The 14622-nt window shown below is 38.0% G+C and overlaps 1 protein-coding gene across 1 annotated transcript; it reads right to left on the bottom strand.

Moving 5' to 3' along the window:
* Positions 1-5273: 5273 nt before the first annotated feature.
* LOC145816757 (uncharacterized) lies at positions 5274-5978 on the bottom strand. Its single transcript, XM_082912709.1, has one exon. It carries the CDS (start codon positions 5976-5978, stop codon positions 5274-5276), a length of 705 nt encoding a protein of 234 aa, XP_082768835.1.
* Between the last annotated feature and the right edge of the window lie 8644 nt (positions 5979-14622).

Below are 14622 nucleotides of genomic sequence, written 5' to 3'. Positions count from 1 at the left end.
TTGATCGATGATGTTTGGAAATGGTAGAAACTCAACTACCATTGTCTGTACCTCAATGTTTTTTACCGCAGAGTTATGTTTGTTTTATTTGGACCATTTTGAAGTCTTTGAAGCCATTGATTGCTTCGTGAGCTTTATCTAGATAGGCTTTCATCCTCTCATCTCTACCGATGCACTTTCCACATAGCTAGTTGAGGACAAGCTAGGAGTTGTACTGCACAATTATTTCTTTGACACCCAAGAGCTCCGTTGTGATGACCCCCAACGTGCATATTATTTTTATATATTATTTCATTGAGCATATTTGCATAATTATGTGTTTAATTTGATCTTATCTGTTTGTTTATGGAAAATCTGTCTGCGTGCTTACTTTGAATTTGAAATTGGAAGCCCAACCAAATTCAGAAACTAAAATTGACTAGTTCAATAGGCTAATTAGAATATTTAGAATCATATAGCAAATTTAATTAAAATTTGATTCGGATCAAAATAATTAGAATAATTCAATTAGAGATCATTAGAATTAATTAGAACTAAGCTTGATTATTTAACGTTAATCTCACTTAATTAGCCTAACTTAATCAAACATGTAAATATGAGATATAAGCTTATGAACTCATTTGTTTTACAACTTTGACCTGAAAATTTGAGAGTGGAGAAGAGAAACAACAATTGTAGAGAGAGAAGAGATAGAATTGTAGAGATTTGAAAGGGATTTGAAGAATTTAAGCTAGCAACATCTCAATTCAAGCTTTACATATGATCTTTAACCATAATTCATGAATAATTTATGTAGGAGTTGAATTTGCCTAGTTTGTGGAATGAATTGCATGAATTTGAAAGAAAAGAGTTAGAATCAACTTGTTCATGAAAGAATTGAGCTATTTGAGTACATGCATGCATAATTCATCATTTTCAAGCTTAATTATCAACAAAATCCTTACATGCATGATGTCATACTAGTTATCCTTGAGGGTTCTTTATGATTCCACGTTAAATGTCACGACCCAAACCTGCCCCTAAAGGTTTAGACCATAATCAGCTAGTAATCATGAGATTACCTATGGCCTCAGTCAGATTATAGACATATTTAATGATAAGGGAGCCAGAAACGAAAGCAGAATTATAAAATGCTGTCCAATGAGCTGTGCATAAATGGCAAAAATAGAAAACTTTTCAAACATTAATAACTCACACTTATGTGTACATAATAAGATTCCATATGTCCAAGATCTTTCAAACATCACTACCAGAGTCAAAACTTATATACATAAATGGCCAGGTATGATCGACAAAAGAAAGAAATAGAAAATCAAGAGACAAAAGGGCAGAAGAACAAAAGCCTAGCTCGTGAGGCACTCATAACAGACTCCTTAAAACTTGATATCCTTATCAAGTTCACTAGGGCTGGGGCTGGACATCTCGTTGCTCACCTACATACGTACATATAAACAGAGTGAGCTAATCCATAGTGAATACCATCAGAGTAAAGGTTTAGGTAAATGAGATCTAGTACATGATATAAGTATTTCTGTACTATACGCATTTCATAACTGAACGACCTTGGGTCCAACAGATAACAGAACGACCTCAGGTCCAACAGATAACAGATGTAGAGTTTGGAGTTGATCATATCATAACCGAACGTCCTTGGGTCCATTCATTTATAACTGTATAATAATTATTTGATGAACTCATAATAGATAGTCAGTCTTATCAGATGCTTGGAACGACCATAGGTCCATCTTATCACTTGTACAAAAGGACCTCAGGTCCAATTCAGATATGCAAAACGACCTTGGGTCTATCAGAGACATCTGTGTCTTATCGATCACATTTACAGATATCACAAAGATCAGATAGATATGAACTCATTCACTTTTGCAACTTCACAGTTTTAGAAGGTTTATCACAGTAGGACTTACAAAAAATAGAGTAAGTAAGAAAATATATTTACTAAGATATTACTCACAGTGATTTGGTTGTCGACTTATCCTTGCGAATGGTCCTACACAAACATTAACGTAGACACGTTGAATCATATTGTTTACCTGAATTGTTCTTTAACTCTTTCAATTCTCTTAGGCTTCATTCTACCTTTTTAATAAACTTTCAATGTTCAAGGGTGTAAAAGAACTCCCAAGAGAATATGAGGATGTAAATATGCACTTATAAGTGTTGGCTAAATTTTGTTGAAAATAGGGTCTTCGCTCGAGCGCACGCTTGGTCGTTCGAGCGGTTCAACAATATGTAGAAGGTTTTCTAGAGCACACACTTGGTCGCTCAAGCCGTTTGTAAAGACTGCAAAAGTACTGAATACTTGACTTTTTCGCTCGACGGTCACTTGATAGTTGCTTGAGCCAAGTGCTAAACAAAAGTGGGTTCGCTTGAGTGCACACTTGGTCACTTGAGCCAACGGCCAAATGTCTATAAAAGTACTGGATGCTCACAAAGTGTGCTTGAGCGATGGATTGGTTGCCTGATGTACACAATTCCCTAAAGTCCGATAATACTAAATCAATTATTCTCTCATATAAAATATATTCTGATCAGTCAAGGGCAAACGTTCAACACTGTTTATAGTCATGTAGTCTATCGGCAGTCCACGTAAAGTCTTCTAAATAAGTCAAGTTTTCAAAAAAGATTCAAGTTTTGGGTCTATCAATTTTTGTGTCAAGAATAATCCGGTTATTCGTTCATGGTATTAACCCTAACCCTGTTTGCCCCCTATGTGGGGTTCTTGGGGAGGATCATGATCATTTGTTCTTCAAGTGTGCTTTCTCATCTACTGTTTGGGCTGCTATGCTTTCCAAATGTAACACTAATTGGTATAGTACCAAATGGCTAGGCCTTGTGGATGTGGTAGCTAATGATTGTAGGGGTAAATCCCTTGCCATTATTATTCAAAGGCTTGCCTTCAGTTGCACTGTGTACCATGTTTGGTTAGAGAGGAATAATAGAATTTTCAATAATGAAAGGAAACCCGAAGAGATCCTTTTGAATAATATTACATGTATGGTTAGATATAGAGCCCTTGCTCTCAGCAACATTAAAAAGTCCACAACTGATACATGGTTCTTGCAAGAATGGAGGTTTCCTTCAACCATCCTTAAAATTGAGAGGAGTTGCACCTTGCGTCGGTTAAGTGACTGTGAGCATAACATTGAGGGTTGAGTGTGGCCAGGCTCTATAGTGAGGGTTTTTCTATTGTTCCCTAATGAGTCTTTCATTTTGCAGGTATGAGATGTGACAGGTCTTCATTGAGGGATGTGAGTTCAACATATGTGGGTTGAGTGATGGTAGCAATATATTGAGTGTTAATTTCTGTATTTTGTTGTTTTGTAGGATGGGTTATAAGCTGGTCTGGGGTTTAGGGATGTTGTTGTTGTGGGTTGAGTGGAGTGAGCAATATATTGTTGTTTTTACTCTTTTCTTGTCATCTCACATGCTGTTGTGGGTTTCCACTAGTCTAACATTGTTATTTGTTATTGAGTTGTGTACAAGTTGTGGGTTGAGTGATTTAGCTTCCCTATATTGTGAGATTTGTTTTTTTACAGTGTTATGAGGGCTGTTTGAATCTCCTTTCATATGGGTACGGCTGCTATTTTCAGGTTTTACTAATAATTGTTGTGATGATCAGCTGGATGGATGAAGTTCCTTTGCTGTCTAGATTGAGGCATCAGGGCTTGATGGAGAGTCTCTGACCAGGCTACACTACTGCGCCAGACATAGTGAGATCTGGCCAATGGAGAATTGTTTGTTTATTTCCTTTAATATTATTATAGTACGTTATTGTCTTATGGCCCATTATATATATAGGTTGCTGTGGGTTCGTTGGCCTAACCCTACGGGATGTGTAGGGAGTTGGTATTTTAGCTTGGTTGTTATGTATATTCAATTGTATAGGCTGTTTAGGCTCTTGGTTATGTGGACATTTCTATGCTGTGGTGGAGCATCCAAATCTTTCCTAGGTAGGGTCGTTTTGTAGGCATTAGATTGTGAGGTTTAGGTGTTTTTTTTTGGTTCCTCTCTTGTTCATCTTCCCTATTGCAGGTGTTGATATGGTTGGTGAACAGGCTGTTTGGGTTTCTTGTTTGTTTTATCTATTAGTTTAGTTAGCTCCATCCTTGTTTTGTTTTGCTAGGGCCTGGGGTATGCCCCTTGTATTCGTGTAAATTCTTTGTTTTATTTTATGACTTATTCACAAAAAAAAAAAAAAAAACAATTCATAATCTCCATAAACGGTATTAAGTCAGATAACGGTTCTCAAATCAAGCAAAGGTCTTGTCAAATTAAATCAAACAAAGGTCCCATAAAATTATATCAGATGAAGGTTCCATCAGGTCAAATCAAACAAAGGTTCTATCAGATCAAATTAGATAAACGTTCTATTAGTCAATCTCAAATAGGGTACATTTGGTTTTGTCGATCACACTTCATACTTAGGTATATAGTCAATAGTTTCACAATTGTTCTAAGTTCATCAGTTCTCAAAGTCATATCAGAGTCACACATCACAATGGTTCATATCAAAGTGTTTCAGGTCTTGTACAATATGGCATTGTCCCAAATAAGTTCACATGTAGGTGTATAGGCATGCAGTTGGTTATATTAGGAGGTATGTATCATAGTCAATATAGTAGTTCCCAAATAAGCCTTATATGCAAGTATGCGGTACACAGTAACGCATCGTATAAAGTTCCTCGGTTGCACCTAGTATATTGTTCGTTATGCAGAAGTTCCAAATCAGTCATACACTTACAAAAGCATTGGTTTACTAGTCTAGTGTATTCAAATAGTCCAGTCAATTTTAATAATCAAAGTACATGGTCTCACAAATTATAGAGTTCATTATTTGGGGTGTCCAACTTAGTCACACAATCAGAGAGTCATAGTCCCGGTGGTTTAGTCAATAAAGACGGTGATATAAAAAATCAACCTGAGCATAGGTTTAGACGTATATATATACATATATATATATATATATATATGTATAGAGTCAATCAATATCCCCCATGTGTATTTCACAGATTGCGCAAATGGAGCAGATACATACAACAAATAAGGTATTGATCTTGTGGGTCTAACCTATCTAGATGCACATGTAGCAGATATAAAAGAATGTATCAAACCGATTCAAATAACATCCCTAGCAAAGGTGTACCTTGTTTGAGTGTATCCCTTGTAGCAGCAAGTCCTGTAGTATTTCTTAGCATAGGTACCAATGCGGTCGAGTTAACAGTCGGCCTTCTACCTCTTTGTTTAGGACAATCCTACACCAAATGACCTATTTTACCACATCGAAAACAAGCTCCCGAAATATGGTAGCAGACTCCCTGATGTTTGCTACCACATTCATTCCACTCTGGTGCAGAATCTCTAGTGAAATTAGAGGTGCTGGATGTTCCCCGATTTTGCTTCTTAGACGATGTCGACCCCTTATTTGAATAAGAGTCTTGTCTTTTCCCTTTCCATTCATAAGGTTGGTTACGTGAAGTTATGTTTGATTCAGACATCAAAGCCCTGTCTAGAACATCTACATACTTTAGCAATTTCAAAACATTCACTTTCTCTAGAATTTCATCTCGGAGTCCACCCTCAAATTTTCTTGCCTTCTTGTAATCGGTGTCAACCATGTGTAGTGCAAATCTGGCCAATTTAGTGAATCGTGCCTCATACTCAGCTATAGTTTGATTACCTTGCTTCAACCCCGCAAATTCTGACAATTTCCTGTCCCGGATACATTGAGGAAAGTACTTCTCATAGAAGATTTCAAGAAACTGTGCCCAATTGATTCCCACATTCTCATTTCGAACTAACATCCACCATCTACAAGATTCGCCCTCCAGAGTAAAGGCTGCTAACTGAACTTTATGTTCATCATTACATGAAAATACTTCAAATAGCTTCTCAATGCCAAGGTCCCATGTCTCAGCCTTCAGAGGGTTAATTTCTTCCCAGAACAATGATGGTTTCATCTTCTCGAACTCTTTAGTCAAAGAAATTGTGCGGCCATCCACCTAATGTTCTTGTATCGGAAGTGGTACAGGCATTGAAGGAGGTGGTTGTTGTCTCAATGACTCAGTCAATTACTGAATCATTCTTTCCATTCTGTCTAAGCGGGCACTGGTGGATTCTTTTAGCTCTTCAGCCCTTATTCTCACCATGTTCTACATGAACTCATATTATGCCATGCCAAGTACAGAAATGCCAAGTACAGAAATAAACATAGGTATACATAGGCATGTTTGCACATAGGCACATAGTCTCATATTCACATTTTACATATCGTGAGTGCACCAACAATCATTTGTGTAATAGATGATTGCATACTTAACCATATTCATACTTTCATGTGTTCACATATTTGCAAGTCGAAATGCACATAAGCATATATTTCAAATGTATGCAATCTTAAGTCTTTTCTAGGCATCTTATTGCTCATTTAGACAAGTGTGTGAGTTATTAACTTGTGCTCTCATACCACTCTGTCACGATCCAAACCTACCCCTAAGGGTTTAGATTATAACTGGCCAATAATCATGAGATTACCTACCTTAGTCAGATTACGGACATATTTAATGATAAGGGGGCCAGAAGCGGAAACAGAATTATAAAATGTTGTCTAATGAGCTGTGTATAAATGGAAAAAATAGAAAACTTTTCAAGCCTTTATAACTCACACTAATGCATACATAATAAGATTCCATATGTCCAAGATCTTTCAAACATCATTGCCATAGTCAAAACTCATATACAAAAACAGTCAGGTATGACCGACAAAAGAAAGAAACAGAAAATCAAGAGACAAAAGGACAGAAGAACAAAAGCCTCGCTCATGAGGCGCTCATAATAGACTCCTCAAAACTTGGTATCCTTATCAGGTTCACTAGGGGTAGGGCTGGACATCACGCTGCTCACCTACATATGTACATATAAATATAGCGAGCTAACACCCGGTGAATAACATCAAAGTAAAGGATTTATGTGAATGAGATCTATATATGATAGAAGCATTTTTGGGTTATACGCATTTCATAACGGAATGACCTTGGTCATATCATAACGGAATGACCTTTGGTCCATTCATTTATAGTGGTATAATAATTATTTGATCAACTCATAATAGATAGTCAGTCTTATCAGATGCTCGGAATGACCTTAGGTCCATCTTATCACTTGTACAAAATGACCTTGGGTCCAATTCAGATATACAAAATGACCTTGGGTCCATCGGACATATTTGTGTTTCATCGATCACATTTACAGATATCACAATGATCAGACAGATAGAAACTCATTCACTTTTGCAACTTAACAGTTTCAGAAGGTTTATCACAATAGGAAATACAAAAAATAGAGTAAGTAAGAAAATATCTTTACTAAGATATTACTCACAGTGAATCGGTTGTCGACTTGTCCTTGCAGATGGTCCTACACAAACATTAACGTACACACGTTGAATCATATTGTTCACCCGGGTTGTTCTTTAACTCTTTCAATTCTCTTAGGCTTCATTGTACCTTTTTAATTTACTTTGAATGTTCAATGGTGCAAAAGAATGCCTAAGAGAATATGAGGATGCAAATATGCACTTATAAGTGTTGACCAAATTTTGCTGAAAATAGGGTCTCTACTCGAGTGACTTGGTCACTCGAGCAGTTTAATAATATGCAGAGGGTTCGCTCGAGCCGTTTGTAAAGACTGCGAAAGTACTGAATACTCAATTTTTACACTCGATGGTCACTCGATTGTCAGTCGAGCCAAGTGATGAACAAAAGTGGGTTCGCTGGAGCGCACACTTAGTCGCTCGATCTGACGGCCAAATGTCTTTAAAAGTACTGGATGCTAGCAAAGTGCGCTCAAGAAATGGATTGGTCTCTCGAGCGATGAGACAGAATTTTGGGATTTCCAAAATAGGGTTGAGTTTCAAAACTTGCAATTTCAAACACCATTCTTGCATGGCTTGACAACAGTTTGAAAACTCTTAGAAAATCTTCCAAAAACATGGATACCCATCAAATTTGAAGACATCAAAGCTCAAAATATGGAATTTAACATCAATACTTCATGAATCATGGATGCATGGATGTTCTAACCTTCAATCCAAGCTTATACAACATGAGCCATGATCATTTACAACCTTTAACTCAAAATTTAAACTTGAAACTTCATAGTCAAAGCAATTTGAAACTCAAACTTTCATGCATATACCAAATTCCTTTTCTTGGCTTTCATATCATAAAATTGAACTTCACAGCTTTGTCAACCATACAAGTAGAGTTTTAAAATGTAACGCCCCCAAAATATGACAATAAAACCATCTCACAATAATTACTAATTAACAATACATTTTAGATTAAGATCTCTTTACATTCATATGAGCCAGTGGTTACGAAAGATGACACATGTAACTATATATTTATAAGCCCTAACCCTAAATCTATAGCATGTGTCACAAGCAAGAGAGATGAAATAAAAATTAGAATAGATAAATTAATGCCCTGATAGCTACAACTTTCTAAGACGGTGTTTGGTTACAACAAAAGTGAGTTTAAACTCAATACATATAAAACCCTAGGCTTGTACAAAAATAGATACAACAATAACAACAATGAAGCTCTTGGCTCCTAGTCCTCCCAGTAGCCTTAGCAGAGGCATATCATCAGTACTTGAAAATGGTTGTTTACATAGGATGAGCCAAAGTCCAACAGAGAAACTCTAACACAGTGTATGAGCCTTAATAGAGTTATAAGGTGGATACATATGCAATGCTCGTGCTCAAAGCATTTTAAAACCATGTAATGCCAAGTTTACATCACAATTCTTGAAATCATTTTCTTTATAACAGACAACAGGGCAATGGATATAACTTTGGGAATCTCTAGGATGTGTCTGCAAGTAGGCCACAAGCATTACCAATTGACATTTTTATAGGTATTAACTGGAAGGCTTGGCACCTATCCACGCAGGTTTCCGGACTTTCACCAAGGACACATAGGGCAACATAATACCACAATTACACTCCCTATCCAGATTCACCAATGTATTCACCCTTTTTTTTTTCTCAAAACGATAACGATTTTCAATGTGTTACATATGTTACAATGCTTAATGCAAATGAATGAGAAAGTTGTTTCAATTCATCTAATTCTCATGCCATTTCCACAACAATCATAGCTATCTTCCATCGATAGCCCAAAACAAATATCTCTAAACAAATAATTAATTTACAATAAGGATATACTTCCCAATATTTCAAGGTAGGAGTGATAATTCATATCAAACTCCATTACCATCATCATCATCGTTCCAATTTCATAAAACCAATCTTAATTTCATATTCTCTTTACAAAAGTCAAACATTCACAATTTAGGGCAAAATTTCCCCCCCTCCCTCTTTTCTTTTTCTTTTTTTTTTTTTTTTTTCAAAAATCAACTCCAAGGATAAAAATCCACCATTTCACCACAACTCAACAACATATACAAACCCATAATCATATTCGACAACTTATTTTGAAAACCCCTCTTTTGATTTCAAACCAAAACCCTAGCTTTTTATCAAAATTTGCAAATCCCATGATTTCTTTGAAAGGACAAATAACTAAGTTAAAAACCATACTAAAGTGTAGAGAACTCCCTACCTCAAGTAATAAGACACAAAGGAAGGATGAGTAGAATTTGATGGAGCCAAAAACACGAACTTCTCTGATTAAAACGAAGCCCTCGATGTGCTTTACCTTTTTTTTAAAGGGACTAGGGTGAGGAAATGTACGGATCGAGAGTATTTGGGTCAAATGTTCAAGAACTAGAGAGAGAGAGAGTGTGTAGATCTAAAGTTTTGAAATGTTTAGAGAAAGAGATGTGAAAAAGTGACTCAGAAAGGTGATTTTATGTACTGATATACGCGCAGACCGCTCGAGCGACCAAACACCAAAAGAGAGATCGCTAGAGTGAACAAAGATAGACCGCTTGAGCAAAAGTACTAAGAGTTCCAAATGACCGCTCGAGCGCAAGATGGACCGCTCAAGCATAAGAAACACTGCTCGAGCTAAGAATGCCATACTGCTAGTAGTTTTGCAGACCTACAAAAGTACTGGAAACTTTCAATGTTCGCTCGAGCGAACAAGCCAAAATCTGGGTAGCAACAGTTTTGAAAAACCAACTCCTAACCTGTTTCAAACACAATCAAAACACTCCTATAACCAAACTCAACAAGGAATGAGACAAAAGAAGACACGAATAACCATCAAGACAAAAAAACATGGATCCAAAACAATGAACGGGTTGGGTTTAAACCTGAATCGCTATAACCTTCCCCCCTTAATGAATTTCATCCCCGAAATTTTAAAACTAACACAAAACCACTGTATTTAAATCAACAAAACAAAGATCCAACCATCCTCATAACCATGACACATCCACCAGTCATTCAATCTCAAAACAATGATAAACAAGGTCCTCAACATTGAATATCCAATTCAGTTTTTTCAAAACATATACAATGTTCACATTTAATCAATATAGCCAGATTTTCATCAAAAGTTTCAAACATTAACAAAAAGGTTTGGATACTTCTCACGGACTTCTGTCTCACGTTCCCAAGTTGCCTTCTCAACCCGTGATGTCACCATAACACCTTTACCAAGGGATGGTCTTGCCTCGCAAGACTTGGTCTCGTGTGTCTAGGACTTTAACCGGTTTGTAGACGCGCCCGAACGTCCTGGGAAAATCCCGTTTTGTTCATTAGGCTCACTAAAGTTCAGACTCAAATGTCACGGTTTTGAATCTAATCTCGCAAAGTGCAATGCAAGACCGATAAATCACCAAAGAGTCCAAATCCGGCAAATCGTTTTGAAAAACGGATTTTTAGAAGAGTGCCAAACATGGACTGCTTTGCCAGATATAGAGTCGCCACCTAAATGTTTTATTTTGGAGAATTTAGGAAATCCTGACTCGTTCGGAAACTTGGGTACGAGAGGGGAAGGTCATGCAATGAGCACCCCCGCTCGCCCGATCGAAGATCGGCCTTTACTAACATGATATCTTGTTTTTGAAAACACATGTGTTCTTATTCTAGTGTATTAATCTAGATTTACTATGTGGTGCACACAACATACAAGTATAGACTGGATCGCCTAAGTTGGAACAAATCATCTCATGTTTGTTTTGAAAACGGTTTGCTACTCGCAAGTAGGCTAAAATGCGGATTTTGCCACCCTTAAGTGGGCTTATAAAACATGGTGATTTGCCATTCTCAGGTAGGCTTAACACTCGCAATCAATGAATTGTTCCAATTTAAGGAATCCAACCTTCACCCACAGGCATTCAGGCAGTTATATCACATAAGCAGTTAGCCTCATGGCAAGCATGCTATCATGGCAGTCACTCACACACATGCAAGGATGCTAAAAACACTTACCAAGTACTCTGAGCCAAAATGAAAGCTATGTTAGAAATCAATGCATGATCCTAGCTATGCTAAGAATGCCTAATACGACACATACACAATGCAACTAAGATAGGCTCAGCTATTCTAAAATGTCATGTGAAATGCAATTTGATACATGTATTCAAACAGGAATTGAAATACAATGCAGTTAGAATGATGCGCCGAGCCCGGTGCATGCAAGACAGATGAAAGGATGCAAACATGCGAGCATAAGGATGCTAATTGAAACATGCCCTAAAGCTAACCATCGTAAGCTAGTAAGTAAAAGGGAGAAAGAAATAGGGGTTGGAAGACATGCATCACACACACACACACTTATTACAACAGTTGTGCCCTCTCGACGGAGGGTCCGAATGGATAATACAGAACCAACTAACTAATCTAAGCTAACCTAATTAAACTAGCTATTACACAGCAAAATGAATAACAAGGTACAGCAAATTATTACACAACACTAACTAATTAACAAATTAACTAAATTAACAATTAAATAAGCATGCAAACTAAATGAAGTGGGCTGCCTCAGCTCTGCCTTGGATGATGAAGGATGCATGCATGCTTGAGTTGCCTTGTTTGGAAATCCCTCGCAACGCCCCGACTTGCCTCTGTTTGCAATTGACCTCAGAACACTGCACAAAGCTCCAGAAGGCTAAAACTCCACCCTGGGAATCTGTGGGAAGGCTGCCGACTAGCTATTGGCCTTGGAGACCACCTGCTGACCACTTTTGTGGTGAAAAACTAGAAAAAGTGGTCGGCCAGCCACTAAATCTGGTTGGCCGACCAGTTTCTGCCCTTGGTTTCTGGTTTTCTGCAACAGAAGGCAAGAGAGAGAGATGGCAAAGTATTTGCAACACGTGTGCACGACCACTCTTCCCATCATTGCATAAGCTGAAGGGAGTGTAGTCTTTGACCCTCGGGCCACCAATCATGCATCTCGATGCATGATGGTTGAGGAGTTGAATTGCACGACTCAATGTGAAATGAATGCACATACAAGCACCTAAAGCCAACAACTCCATCATGGGTAGTCAAGAGTATCGATGGCCGGGAATCGAGGCACGTTTCATCATTTTAAGCATGAAACGTCCCTCGTTCCCCGTTTTCGAACTAACCCCTATTCCAAACACAATGCAACAAACAAGGCATGCACCAATGCAACTCTAGCATGTAATCTTAATGCAATGCAACTAAGTCATGCAAACATGCAAGGGATAACATGCAAACATGCAACTAGCATACACAATGCTATGAACTAACAATGGCACACTCAATGCACATGACACTTAGCATACACAATGCATGTAGAAACTAACATACACAATGAGATGAACAAGGCATGCACAATGCAATGATCAATCATGCAACAACATGGCATACTCAATGCTATGAACTACAATGGCATACTCAATGCAAAATGGACTTAAACCAAAATGGATGGGCCTCAGCCACACCCAAATCAGTGGCCAATAGATGATGGAAATAACGCATCAAAACACATACGATCATGCACAATGCAACGATCCCAAGTCTAAGGCATAAAACACAACTTTCCAAACGCATTGAAAGGATGAAATATGGAGTGCAATGACACATGTTTTAGCTCTAAAATGGCATACAAAATGACTTCGAATTATGCAAACAACTCATGTAATGCATGTTGAATGGCTCAAGCATCGAAACTAGTGAAGTGTATTACATTATAGGCATGCAAGGCAATGCTCAAATGGCCAAACCAACTCCAAACAGACCCTATGCAGGCTCAAAACAATTGCAAAATGAGTTGGGATGATGGCTTGAAAGGTACAAAAATGAAGCTCATGCAATGGCTCACAAATAGGGTATAAAAGCACAATTCTCAAGGGCACTTAAAGAGTGGAAAACATGGAAGTATGACAGCCCTATATGCTCTAAAATATCATGCTCAATGATGCCAAAACATGAAAATACCTCAAGTTAAGCATGCAAGGGACTTCAAAACTCGAAGCTAGTCAAGGCTATTACACTACAAGCATGCATGGCAAGCATCTTTCAACCAAGAGGCCTCAAAATAGAGCTAAGGCAGCCCAAAATATGAACAAAATCAGTTTGGAGTATGGCCAAAATGTGCTAGAATAGAGCGCCAAAACATCATGCATTCTAAGCTAGTAAACATGATTTACACTACAAGCATATGAAGCATGTGAGAGGCTACCAAACCAGCCAAAAATAGAGTCATGGCATGACAAATGATGACCAAAAACCCACTGAAATATGACCAATACATGCAAGAATGACATGCTACTTTGATGAGCTATAAAAGGGATTACTCTACACATGCAAGAGGCAAACCCAAGGTGACCAAACCAGCCATAGACAGAGTCTAGGTAGGCCCTAAAAGTCACCAAAAAGTGCTTGAACTGAGCCTTGAAAGTATGAAAACATATGCTCCTTTGATAGGCCAAAAAATACAAGCAAACAAGACCAAAAGAGAGAGGGTCCCCCCTCTCTGATTTAGGCCCTCAAGACCATATGCCAACCACTGAAAATCCACTAGATTTCAGTGGCTAATAGGTCAAGCAAAGATCAACTCAAAGGCCTTATGGCATGGCACAAAACAAGACCAAATAGGGCATGCAAGAGGGAAGATGACCCTCAACACCAAAATGGCCTTAAACAAACATTTTAAGCAACTTAAAACAAGCCTTTTTTTAGTTGAAAACAAAGCTCAAATAAGCATGCAAGCATGGCTAAGATAATGGCCAAAACAAAGCTTGAAAAGGAGAAAGGAGGTTACCCTTGAAGCAAAGCAAAACCAGCAAGTTTTTGGACCAAAAACCTACTCTTCAACCTCCAAAAATGTCCTCCAAGAACCCCAGATCAATGGTGGGGGTGTATGGCTATGAGGTGTGGTGCAATAGGTCAAGAACAACACACTTTTGAACCCAAAATGTAGAGCTATAGAGAGAGATATATATTTTTGCCTTGGCAAATTTCAGAACCTGGTGCAAGAAGAGGAAGAGCCTCTCTTATAGAGGAGCCAAGGTTCAAGCTTCCCCAAGAAGCTAAAACAAGGGTGTAAGTCCTCCATATGTATGAAGGATACAGTTTGTGCCTTCCAGTTGGCATAGCTGACATCCACTCAGTCAGACAAAACAGGCAGAAACCTGCCGACCAAAAGAGGTGGTCGGCCG

The sequence above is a fragment of the Camellia sinensis genome, unplaced genomic scaffold (assembly GCF_055761805.1).
Source record: "Camellia sinensis isolate YWXY unplaced genomic scaffold, ASM5576180v1 Unanchor4, whole genome shotgun sequence".
Classification (NCBI taxonomy): Eukaryota; Viridiplantae; Streptophyta; class Magnoliopsida; order Ericales; family Theaceae; genus Camellia; species Camellia sinensis.
Note: the sequence above shows the minus strand (reverse complement) of the source record. Positions and strands in the feature narration are given on the sequence as shown.